The sequence below is a fragment of the Mustela nivalis genome (genome assembly GCF_964662115.1).
Source record: "Mustela nivalis genome assembly, chromosome: 5".
In the NCBI taxonomy this organism is placed as follows: Eukaryota; Metazoa; Chordata; class Mammalia; order Carnivora; family Mustelidae; genus Mustela; species Mustela nivalis.
In genome coordinates, this window is record NC_139024.1 from 111,290,345 (window position 1) to 111,303,566 (window position 13,222).

A 13,222-nucleotide genomic window follows, 5' to 3' on the forward strand; every position below is an offset into this window, starting at 1 on the left:
AGGGTGTCTTTTATATGCTACTTAATGTTGTTCTAAGTACATGAGTTCAGGCCCCACATTGGGGGTAGAGTTTACCCCCAATAAAAAATAATGTTCTAAGTAAATAAAAATTTAAAATTTGCATAACAAATTTTATCATTCATCTTTATATTGTAATGCAAGTTTTAACTGCAGTCATAAGAACACTTAATTCATATGTGGAATCATCAGATTTACACCCTGTATTTCTAAGCTTGTACATGCATGGATATTTTGTTTTTACCAGAAAAATGGGAATACTGCACAAAACTAACTGTACTTTTTATTTTACTTATTAATATGCATGTATTTCATCAACATTCTTTGTTTTTGATTAACTGATGAATAAGGAAGGACTGAAAGGAAAGGTACTATCCATTGTTCTGTCCTTCTCTTTCCTGTCATCATTTTCACTGTAAATGGTTGGATGATGCAGGGAAGTGACATGAGGAAGAAAGGATTAGGAGGTTTTGGTCCATCTTGTTTCTTAGAGTACTACTGCCCTCTTCTGCTTTTAAGTTCTGATTGAAGGAGAAAGCATGGCCTCTTCGGGCTGTTAATACTCTGCTTACCCTGATGTAGAACTAATATGCTTATTTTGTGCCCACTTAGATCTTTACACAGGAATTTTGTGCTCATGAAACATCATGATTCCTGTAAGCAAATGGAAAGCAAGGGCACATGTCGCACATACCTTCTGTGCTTATGAAGCTTTGGTTTCATTGTCTCATTGGATTTACAAAATCAAGTTCAAAGATAGAATGAAGAAGTTCAGGATGCAATAGTTATTAAACCTTTTGTGGGGTTCTGTGGGACTGCATAGGTGCACAGGTTACACCCACAAAGCTGGCCCTGCTCAGAAATACTCTGACTTGTTCAAAGCCACACAACTGGGAGGTGTCCAAGCTGGGTTTAAACTTAGGTGTTTGGCTAATGTTTTTCTAGCTTGTTTGCTTCCCTCCCTCCTGCGCTCCTTCTCCCTCCTTCCTCCCTCTCTCTCTTTCTTTCTTTTTTTCTGTATCTGTTATTACTTTTACAAATGCTTGTGTTGAGGGTTGACTTTCAGTGGATTGCAGCAAGGGAGCTTCTCAGCCACGTATAAAACCTTGACCCAAAAGCAGGTCATCTGTGAATAGTTTGGCTCCAAGTTCCCCATGAATATGTGTTGTGTTGTGGGCAAGGGGGTGGTACCTTTCCAGCTGCACCCCATTTATTTTTTTTCTTTCAGTTATAATTATTAAGTAGTAATTATAAAAAACTCTTTTTCTTTCTCTGTAAACCTCCAGACTACTATGGAAAGCAAGAATAAAAGAGTAAGATGAATGTTAAAGACATAGGAATAGATACAGCCTACTCCTTGTATTATAATTACTGACATTTTTCTCAGTCTTGCTGATTCACTACTGAGAGGCTGACTGCACATATGGATGCAGTCCAGTCTTACAGAACTTTGAAGGATCGTTCTGCCCTTAAGAAGTTTGCCACTGGTAGAAGGAGAGGAACCCCTTTATACCTGAGTCCAGCCATACTATAGTACTGTCTTCAGGCAGAGGCTCTAAGTATAATAGTGATGAGTATTTCAAACTTGGTACTTTTAAGAGTGAAACCAGGTACTATTAACAGTTAAGTTGGAATCACAGGCATTAACTGTAGGTGGCCTGAGCAAACTGGGATATATGTCACCTACCTTGTAATGCCTTATTCAGACACATGCTAAGCCTAAGCATGACATTCCTGTGAGCTTCCAGAAAGCTTCCTTTGTTTTTTTTTTTTTGTTGTTGTTGTTGTTGTTTGTTTGTTTTTAACGCCATCATTGCACTAATCCACTCAGAACCACAACATGATTATGTCTGCTTGCTTGACTAGAATATAAGCTTCTGGAGTTTAGGAACCAAGTCTTCTTCTTCTTTGTATTCCTAGTGCTTTATAGACCCAGCACATAACTGTAAAGGCTGCCACCACAATCACCACTGACTGCCATTCATGAAGTATCTGTTATGTGTCCTCCCACTATGAAAGCGACTCTATATATTATTTTACTTAACCCTCACAAAAATCTTGCAATATATGCCTATCAATGTAGACATTTGATGTTTGTGTTACATAATTGGAAACCTTGCAGACCTCATGTATAAAGCACTATATAGGTCATTCTTTGAGAAACTGTACAAACTGAGACAGGAACTAGATTAGAGATAGGCAAATGTCCAGATTCTTAGAAGCAAAATTTACATGAATTACAAATGCTTGTATCATTGAGCTTGACATGAATTCCATGCAAAATTTAAGTGGGACTTTTTTTTTAATGGCTTACTTTTCTCAAAATATTAACAGCAGTCACTAGGTTCAGACTAGGTTTATTTTTTTGAGATTCTTTGATACTTTCTGGTCAAGATATAGACAGGTAAGCCTTATGTGCGGATTATAGATAGATTGTGAACTGGATGCACAGCTATACCAGAGAAATACAGTTAGTAGAACTGATATTAGTACCAAGTACTATATCTTGCTGCATACTTCAGGGCTCAATCCTGGACTCTGTTCTTTGAAGCATTTTTATTTTGGGAGCACATCAATGTCATATTGTTCGAATTTTCAAATAACCAACAAAGATTAGTCAAGACATTGCATGACAGAATAATTTCTCAAAAAATCTTAAACACAAGGATTCCAACAAACTGAACAAAAGTAAATTCCAAAATAAGTGTATCCAAACCTCAACTGCCCTAAATATAGAATCACAAGGGAAAATGTCAGGGAATTTTAGATGACTGAGGGCTTGATGTGTATTAGTGGTCTGCTATGGCTGCTGAGAGGGTCAGGGCTCCGCTTAATAATTTCTCACTTGTTTTCTGCATGGCTCTGTCATGGAGTATAGGGATAAGTGAGTAGATGTTACAAGCTGCCTGAAGAGGAAACTTTATAATATTTACTACTGTCCAAATATGGAATAAGCTGTATCACCATATCCAGTGATGCCATAATACTGGGAAAATTTCTCACAGAGACACTGGCCATGTAAGAGATGTTACAGTGGTGTTTTATGCATCATATAATAAATTGAGTAAATGTCTTCTGAGGCTCCTTCCTGTTCTGAAATTTATATGTCTCATATTTCTCCTACCCAGTAAAATGTTGTTTGGAATTACAATGTCCCTAGGCCATATGAAGAGCCATTTACTGAAAGATGTCTGTATGGGTGGGGAAATAAAATGTAGATTACAGTTCTAAATTGTAAAATGTAGATTACATTTCTTCTAAATTGAAGCCTAAAAATACAACTTATTAAAGAATATTAAATTCAAAAATAGTACACTATGTATTGATAAGTTTAATGTGAAAAAGACTTATAAGTACATTATAAAGAATGGCAAAGAAGGAAAAAGGAAACTTTAACAAGATTCAGAGTAAGTAAAACAAAATAAGATGTTGGAAATAAGTTATGTGCAGGATTATTTCTTACATAAAGTAGTTTTAAACAAGGTTATATATAATTTGGTTGTGACAGCATACACATACAAACACATATATAGTAATTATAACAATCAGTATATCCTCAGAATCAAGACAGTGAATTCTGTTAATGGATTGGTTTTAGACAATTGAGACTGCTGGGTAAACAATAAAGATGATCCAGTCTTTGCAATCTCTCTACTTTATGGTAGAATATATAGTGAAGTACAACCCAATAGCCTTTGAGTAACTTGTCGTTCATAAATTTTTACTAAAAAATTCTATAAAGGTGAACTCCTGCTATAAAGATTTCAACATGTATTCAGATGAGAATAGTGTTCTTGTAATTGTATGTTATTGAGTGGCTTGTTAGAAATTACATTTCAGATTTCAAGTTGTAATGAAGGAGTAAATTAATGTTAATCCTTCTGTCCAGCAAAGTGTTGTGTGTCCACTCTTGGCCTGGAGCAATAAAGGATTAGAGATTGGTGCCCAAAAAGAAAGCAGAGAATAGTTTTATTAAAGCAACAGTACACTCTCTAGGGGAGAGTGGTCAGGTTCTGCAAGGTGAAGCTGGCCCTTAGGTAGTTTGGGGGTTGGATATGTATTGGGTTTTTCTGGGCTGGGAAGACTTGTGACTTGCAGGTGGTCCTGAGGGCTCCTTGACTGACAGCTAAGATTATATAACCATTTTCCTACTATGCATGCCCATTCCCATAATGTATCTGAAAAGCCCATAAGGGGGCTTTTGACTGCAAAACAAATGTATGTAAATGGCTGTATAGTTAAAGGTAAAGCTGGAGACACCTTTTCCTTGCACTGTGCATGCACCTTTTTAGGGACAGTTTCTCTAGGCTGTTAAAATCCTGTTGTAAGAGGAACATGACCTGGTTTTCTTAATTGTAAAGATATTTCTTGGGGTGTTCCTTCCACTGCTCATCATCTGGTTTCTACTTCACACTCCATTGCTCTCATCAGTGGTAGTGATCATTTTCTTTCTCAGTACGGTTCATATGCATGCATAACACACTTCCCTTAGGAGTAATGTCTTTGCTTTAGTTACCGTCTTTGAAAATTGGTGCCCTATCTAACCACTAGCTCAAGTTGATTGTTCAGATCCTTCTACAGTGTGTCCCTAGCTTATTTTTTAAAATTTATCTGTTATTGTTTCTATACACTTAGACCCATAGGTTAGTGATACATATCCATTGTCTTTCTTGCTTTCCCGTATTTTGTTTTCTTACTTGGTACTTTTCAAACCAAATTCTGCCTGTTGGACTCTTTCCTATCTCTCCTACAGACTTCAAAGTAAATATTACTGCCTTTTTAAAGTCCTAATCATCCAGTGACCACCATCATGGGTATAAGTTGCATTTTACACATTTCATATGGTCTTTATACTCTACCTTGTATGAAATTATTTATGTACTTGCCTTGTTTTATCTGTCAGACTGTGGTTCCTTTTTTGCAGCTTCTCTTTGTGTCATTGGAACAATAGTATCCATGTAAGCATTGGCTAATTTTGAATCTAATTTGTAATAAATAGAAATTATTAAGGAAAAGGCATAATAGTACTGGGAAAGGAGCCCTATCAGGAGAACAGCTACTTCAGCCACTTATGGAGTCTTTGGACAAATCATATCTCTTTAAGATCCTTAATTTTAAAATGAGAGAGTTAAACATATACTATATTTTATATTCCTTCTGGTTGTATGATTCTATAAATGTTAAAGGAAACTGAATATACATAAACTAGTTAAGGCATATTTGAGATGTAATCAGGTTTGGGTTTTTGTTTTGTTTTGTTTTGTTTTTTTAAGATTTTATTTGAGAGAGAGCAAGTGTGTGAGTAGCAGGGAGGGTCAGGAAGAAAGGAAAGTGAGAATCCCAAGCAGACTCCCTGCTGAGCTGGGAGCCCCATAAGGGGCTTGATTTCACAACCCTGAGATCATGACCTGAACCGAAATCAAGAGTCAGATGCTTAACCAACTGAACCACCCAGGTTCCCTGAGATGTAGTCAGCTTTAAAAAAAAGTTTTTAATTACTTCTAGCACTTAGAAAATTGTATAGCTTCCCTATTCTTATAATATGTATTAATGCTATTATCTACATTAATTGGTCAGCTCTAAGCATAGTGAATGACATTTTAGGGACTTAGCTGTTATTTCTATTATTTAAAAGGTTGGTAAATGTAGGAGCTGGAAATGAAGTAGGGTTTTTATTCATTTATAATCTGTGGATAATAATTTGAATGAGACATCTGCTCAGTATATGTCTAAGGAACTTTTAAATTTCCTTAATCTAAATAGACCTGTAGTATTCTTGCTTGTTAGAAAATTGTGTCTAATAAATTAAAAATTACCTAATTTTATTCAATGAGAGTTGACTGCATTCCTCACTTATTAAAAGACAAATTGCATAATGTTTTAAAGTAGAATGATTCTGTATATACTGATTGACATATCTAAGCTAAATGGGTAGTGTCAGAGTGGTGACAGTTACATGAGGTTGGGAAAATCATGATTTACTATTATCACACTTTATTATATCCTTTCCCCCAAATCCAAGAAGATGATAGCATTTTTATTCCAAAATCTTCTAAAATTTGGCTTCAAGAAATTATATAATTTATATGAGAACTACATTTCAGATCTCTTTAATAATTTAACTTGTTATTCTTTATAGAGCTCAACAGGATTGATAATGCTGTAGAACAAAAGGACAAATAGTAGTTTGTGTTTTAATACTTTGATTTAAGATTCATTATCTTTGTATCCTGAAAATATTTGACAAATAGTACTTAGTGTTATATCTAAGTCTGGTAGAAATCAGATATGTCCTTAAAGACTTTTTATTTTAGAAGAGATTGTCAGGAAGGCATAATCTATTACACATGTGTTTGTTAATCAAAATGTTTAACTGGAATATATTTTGAGAGTCCACATATAGTCCTTCTCTAACATTAATCTGGTGAGATACATGTACATACATATACGAGTGTGTGTGTGTGTGTGTGTAGTTTTTTAATATAAATAGTGAAAAATATGTTTTTGCTATAGAAACTAAGTAGACTTCAGAGTGGCCATGAATGATGTTTTCAGGATAAACTCAGTGTGCTTCTGCTTCCTTCTTGATAAATCCAAGCTATTTAAAAGTGGTCACATTGCCCTGTTGCCAGGGGTATTATAATGAGGGGAAAAGAAAAAACTATTACTAACTTCCTGTTTTATTTCTTGAGTTGATTTTAATAATTTTAAATGTTTCATTTTTGAAATGCTAGATTATGTTTGGTGGTAAAGAAAGAAGATTTATTATTTTGACACTATCATTCTAGTTCAGTGTCCAAGGCCTTCTGTAAGCTTCGTCTTTAGTCTTGTCAGCTCTTAGAATATAGGCATTGCCTCTCAATTTATTGGTGATGGCATTGGGCTTAAATGTACATTATCATGGAATAAATGCAATACCATGATATTTTTAGTTTGTGGGGTGTTTTTGTTTGTTTGTTTTCTAAATATTGAGTCTTGGACACCTGGGTGGCTTCGTTGGTGGAGGGACTGCCTTCAGCTCTAGTCATGATTGTGGAGTCCTGGAATCGAGTCCTCCTTTGGGCTCCTTGTTCATTGGGTGTAGGGGGGCTGCCTCTCTCCCTCCCTCTGCTGCTCCCCCTCCTTGTGCTCTCTCTCAAGTAAATGAATAAAATATTTTAAAACTTTAAAATAAAAAAATATCAAGTCTTTCTTTATTTTAGAGGGCTGCATTAATTTAGATAGTTTTTTAGAGGTTTTTTCCAAACCCTCATAATGGCACTATATAAGGAAAGTTTTTTTTTTAACGCCTCAAGGCTCCATTTCTTAGATATTATAATTCATCTAAGACTAGGAAAGTAAATGCTTTATTTCTGTCATTTTACACAAAGATCTGTAAAAAATAATTTTAAGTGTAAATGAATTAATTTTTAGTTATTAGAAGGTCACAGAAATTGAATAGAAAATTAATATCTTTTATGGATATTTAAGTTCTGAAAGATTAAATATTATTCTGGCTAGAATTTCAAGATTTCCTACTATATAGTTTGTTGCTTTAGTGTATCTGTCCTTGAATTTTCTCTTTAATGGATTTCAAAATAAAAGTAATGAGGTTAATTTCTTCAGTTTACTTTTACGAACAGAGTATCATCTCAATTCAATCTTTGTAGCTCTCACTAATGTATATAAGGTAGTACTTGGATTACTATGAATATATAAAAGAGTGATCTCTAAAATTATCTCTCCCACACATCAGTGTGTTTGTGATACTGCCTCACCTCAGCAAGATTTGAAGATGAAGAGATACAAGGTAGCTTTTAAAGTGATCAACTCTTAATTTTTTAATTTGTGAGACGACCTATAAAATGCCAACTCTAAGAGTAATTCATGTCTGAGTTGTTGAAATCCATCTCGAATAGCCACTTGTTTTTGGAGTAGTTTGTAAGGTTTATGCCATAGATGTTCTTCACTCATATGGGATAATCCACTGTAAGGAGCAAAGTTGCAGACTATATTCAGAGCAGTGTTTCTCAACCTGTGATGATGGTAAGAAATACAGATTATTTTATGATCCAGCCCGCATATGCTCACATGTGTGCACAAATATGCAAAACAATTCATGAATACTTACCTTTACTTTGTACAGTACATTATATTCTATTCCATTTTTTTAATGTGAAAAAAATAATTTTAAGTGTTACCCAAAAATCAGATTTCAAAACTGAGTAGTAGGCCATGTCTGCTGTTTGATAAACTATGTTTAGGATATGTCCCTTATTCTTACCTTTAAGTTTTTCTTTACCTTGCACCACTGTACACATGTTCTATATTATATAGTTTTCTGTAGAGATGGTTGATAAACACCTATTTAAACTATGATGCAGTTGCAATCTAAAGAAGAAGAGAAACTCTGGGAACCCATATAGATGTGTGGCATCTGGAAGGAAAGATATTTTCTGGACTGCTGTTGTTCTGAGCATGGGAGTCCGGATTACCAGAGGAGCTTTTATTTGTTTGATTTGGCTTTTTCTTCCCTTTGCAAACAATGGGTAATTTTATACTTAGAAATATTTTAACCCACTGAGCCACCCAGGCGCCCCTTATACTTAGAAATATTTTAAAAGGTAGTTCTAATTTAGTGGAAAAATAACTCATAAACCAGAATTTGAATTTTTACAAAGAAGTCATTTTGTCCTGAGGAGATTTCAGATTATTATAATGCAGAAAGTAAATAGGAAGGAATTCCTTACAAGTTTATTCCATGCTTCTTTTGCAGGAAAAAAGTTTCAGTAAAATATATCAAGAAAGAGTTTTAAATTGAGGGACAGAAAATAAGCTTTAGTTACTCTTCCCTATTTAGCAGTGGTATCTGAGCCTGAGTTAATTTGCAAAGTGAATGAGTTTGGTCCAATTATATAAGTTTATTTTCAACTTTAAGGCTTTCTGATTTTAAGTTAAATCTGGAATTCGATTTTTAAATGCCTACTAGGCACAAGACACTTACATCTTAACATTTAGAATGTTAGAGACAAGGGTATGAGTTAAGATCAATGAAGACCTTAAAAAAAAAAAAAAAAAGATCAATGAAGACCTGTTTGAGGAAGCTGCTAGAATCCTGCTCAGTTGTTATTTGAAGTTTGTGTGCTTTGTGTCCACTGAATTCTCAGATTCTTTTGGAGAGTTGAGTGCTTATGCACTCAATACAGACTGTCCAGGAAAAAGGAAGGAGGGAAGTTCTAGTGTTTTAAGTATTTAGTTGGAATTGACCCCATGGTTACTATAGATTGTGCTTTCTTTGAAATTATTTTACTATAACCAAAGTAAGTCTTACCTCTTTTGGGGGTGAAAAATAAAAGAAAATGTGAAATAGGTTATGTTAAACTTCTGAGAATTATTTGTTATAGGCTGATAATTCTGTATTTGAGAAGGTTACTAAAGAATTAATATCTGTGATGGTAGATTAATTAAATAAATAATATAATAAGTAATTTTGAGGGAAATAGTTGTGAGTAAAAATTAAGAGTAAATAGTAAAAAGTTAAGAGTAAATACGTGTTCTTAGAAATTATGTGTCTTTATAGCTAACAGAAATGTACTTCTTTTTTTTTTTTTAAGATTTTATTTATTTATTTGACAGAGAGAAATTACAAGTACACTGAGAGGCAGGCAGAGAGAGAAAGAGAAGGAAGCAGGCTCCCTGCCGAGCAGAGAGCCCGATGCGGGACTTGATCCCAGGACCCTGAGATCATGACCTGAGCCGAAGGCAGCGGCTCAACCCACTGAGCCACCCAGGCGCCCCAGAAATGTACTTCTATAACAACAAAGTTACTAACTTTTTAGATAGTTGTAGAAGAAATGATCTTGTAGTAATAGTTTGAGAAATGAATGTGAGTGAATGAATGTTTTATTTTCTTGGTCTAAGAGAAGTAGGCTATATATTTTATGGAATACTATTCAGCTGTAAAATAGAATGAAATATTACCATTTGTGATAACTTGGATGCGCCTGGAGGGCATTATGCCAAGAGTAATAAGTCAGGTAAGTCAGACAGAGAAAAGCAAGAGTAATAAGTCAGATAAGTCAGAGAAAAGCAACTGCCATATGATCTTACTTACACATAGAGTAAAACAAACAAACAAACAAACAAACAGAAAACTTCCAAACAAACAAAAACAAATTAAAAAAAAACAACTTCAGGGTTACAGAGAGCTGATAGGTGTTGCCAGAGGCAGGGGTGGGGTGGGAGGTGGGCTAATGGGTGAAGGGGAATTAAAAAGTACAAACTTCCAGTTATAAAATGAATAATCCTAGGGGTGTAATGTACAGCATAGTAACTATAGTTAATAATACTGTCTTGTACATTTTAAATTTGCTAAGACAAGCCTTAAAAGTTTTCACCATTAGAAGAAAAATTCCATTACTATGTGTGGTGATGTTAACTATATTTACTGTGTGGTGATGATTTTACAATGTATACAAATACAGAATCATTATGCCTTGCATGTGAAGCTAATATAATGTTATATGCCAATTATATCTACATAAAAAAATGAAAAGAGAGGTAGGCTTTTGAGTTGATGATCCAGTGGATCATCCTGTCCTACAGAACATTTCTGTTTAAGTGAGAAAAAGTTTAGAATGTATAACTGTGACTTGGTTTTCTTAGAACTAGAAGAACATTATATTTAAAAATGTAACTGATCATGTAGACTCAGGAGGAAAACCTGTCAGGTAACATTTCATCAACATCTACTTGGTGCAAAGGTGGCTTCCAAGTCAGCAGTGGATGAGGGAAGTAATGGCATGCTCCTAAAGGTACGAAGGCCTCTCTGGCCTCCAGTTAACAGAGCATGTTAACAGTAGCTAGCAAATAATATGAAATGGAGTTCTTTTAAAAAGTGTAATTTCATGTGAAGGATTTAGATGATTAAAAACAATTGCATTAAGTGTGTATATTTACCTTTTTGGGATTCTGATATGTAAGGGTTATCATTTCAAGTTCAGTGATTATGCTTACTCGTTTTTTATAAAGTAATAAATTCTTTGGGCTTCATTACACTGTGCTTCATACACTTCATTACACTCCATCAAAATATGTGTAATTAATTGGGGCTTAAAAGGCTTGTTCAATTTATTTAAGAAAAATTAATTAATCTGATTCTTTCCTTTAAAGCTGCAGAAGAAAGAAGATCAGCAGTTGGAGCCCAAAAAAAGTACCAGCCCTAAAAAAGCTGCAGAACCCACTGTTGATCTTTTAGGACTAGGTAAGTAACAAAAAATACAAGTCGCCTTAAGAGTTATAAAATAATTAAAATCTGTACTTGAAATGAATATAATGACTTTGTCATCAGTATGCCAAAAGATACCTGTTAACTGAATTTGAAAATGGTATGATTAGTGTGCTCAGTTCCCACAAAAAGGGAAGTCTTTAATAAGGGAGCTGGTGTCTGCCAGCACTGTCTCCATAAGTAATGACTTCCTTAGGGAAAAGAAGAGATATCAAAGTAATCTTCAGAGGCCTAGTAGACTGACACTTCAACATTTAAAATTAAGAGTAGATTTCTTTTTCTCTTCTCTCCCTCCCGCCCTCTTACCCCACTTCTCTTTCTTTAGTTTTGTTGGGGGGATTCTTTTAGCAAAATAATTATGGAGTAGACTTATTGAAATTTGTGCTGGTTTAAAATAAAATTTAATTTTTGTTAATTGAAGCAATGCACGTTACACTTAGGTCTAATGGCTAAATTCATTTCATTTATTTGGTGATAATAGGAAGTGCTCATTTTAATTTAATGTATTTATTCTTAAGGCTGACAGATATATGTTGTCTGCTTGGTAAATAAACAAGCTTCCATTCAAGGAGTATTTATAGGTGCTTATCTACAAATACTGTCAGCTCTTTTTATATCTTTCTTCTCTTCCTACAAAAATAGCTTTAAATAAAAGGTTATTTTTTTGATAATATTTGAGCCTTTAGTAATTAATATAAATGGTTTTTTATTGTTGTTTGTTTGTTTTTAGTTTGGAGAAGGATTAACAGGAAAAAATGAAAGATACTTAAAGTTGAACTTCATTTACTGCTTTTCTAAAAATTGATATTTATTCTTATTGATTATATTGTTTTCTGTTTTAAGAATTATAGTTGATCTTTTTATTCATATCTTAGGTAACTGGTAAATCATGGAAATATATCGCTGTAGATAAAAATTTTCTGTGGTGGTGAAAATAAATATATGTAACTGTATAAGTTAAAATAAATATATATAACAGTAATTTTGAAAATAGGGCTTTAGTCCAGGGGCTCTGAAATAATTATGTTGAATTCTAGTTCATATAATTTCTTTATTTTATTTTCTATAAATGACAGAAAAGAAAAAAAGACTTAATACCAAAATCTTACTTAAACTATATGAATGTTTATCTAAGTGTCTGTTTTATTACTTTATAATTTAGAAGTATATAATATAAACGAGACCTCTTATCCTACAGATTCATTCACTGATTTAACAAATACTGATTAAGTGTCTACCATGTTTCTAGGTGCCATTGTAGGCACTAGGGAAGTAACTGTGAAAGGAAACAGATATCAAAGTACCTGACCTTTTGGAGCTTTCATTCTATCTGGGGAAACAGTAAATAACACTTCAGGTATATTATGGGTCATACATAGTAGGTACTGTATGTAAAGTAAAGTAAAGTAGTTGTAATTTTAAGTTGGGTGGCCAGGGCATGGAAGGTACTCACTGAGTATTGCTGGAGCAAAGACCTGAAGAAGTTGTGGCTATCTGGATGTGTGGGGCAGAACATTCTAACCAGAGAGAATAGCAAGTGCAAAGGCTCTGCAGTAGCAGCTTACTTGATGTGTGCAAGAACCAGCAAGGATGACTATGTAGCCAGAGTGGAATGATCTCTGGGAAGGGTCATGACAGAGGAGGGGAGTGTGCCAGGTGAGGAGAGAGGCAGGTAGATTGAATAGGACTATGGCCTTTACTCTGAGTGTCCTGGAAATACAGTGGAGAGATTTGAGCAAAAATGTACATGAACTGACTTTCATTTTTAAAGAATTATTGTAGCTACTCTGTTAAGAATAAATTGTAGCAGGGCAAGGCTGGAAGCAGGGAGACCCAGAAGGAAACTGTTAGAATAATACAGGTAAGAGATGACAGTGGCTTAGAGTCCGTGGTGTCATTGGAGGTTAAAAGAAGTCATCAGGTTCTGGATATATTTTG

At 34.3% G+C, this 13,222-nt stretch overlaps 1 protein-coding gene across 5 annotated transcripts in view; it reads left to right on the forward strand.

The window, feature by feature from the left end:
- Nucleotides 1-13,222, forward strand: part of SMAP1 (small ArfGAP 1) — a 166,848-nt gene that overhangs the window by 131,332 nt on the left and 22,294 nt on the right. For all 5 annotated transcript variants that reach the window (XM_082731312.1, XM_082731313.1, XM_082731316.1 and 2 more), the window contains one exon: nt 11,170-11,260. In XM_082731312.1, coding sequence (XP_082587438.1) covers nt 11,170-11,260 — 91 coding nt within the window. The remainder of the gene's footprint in view (nt 1-11,169; nt 11,261-13,222) is intronic.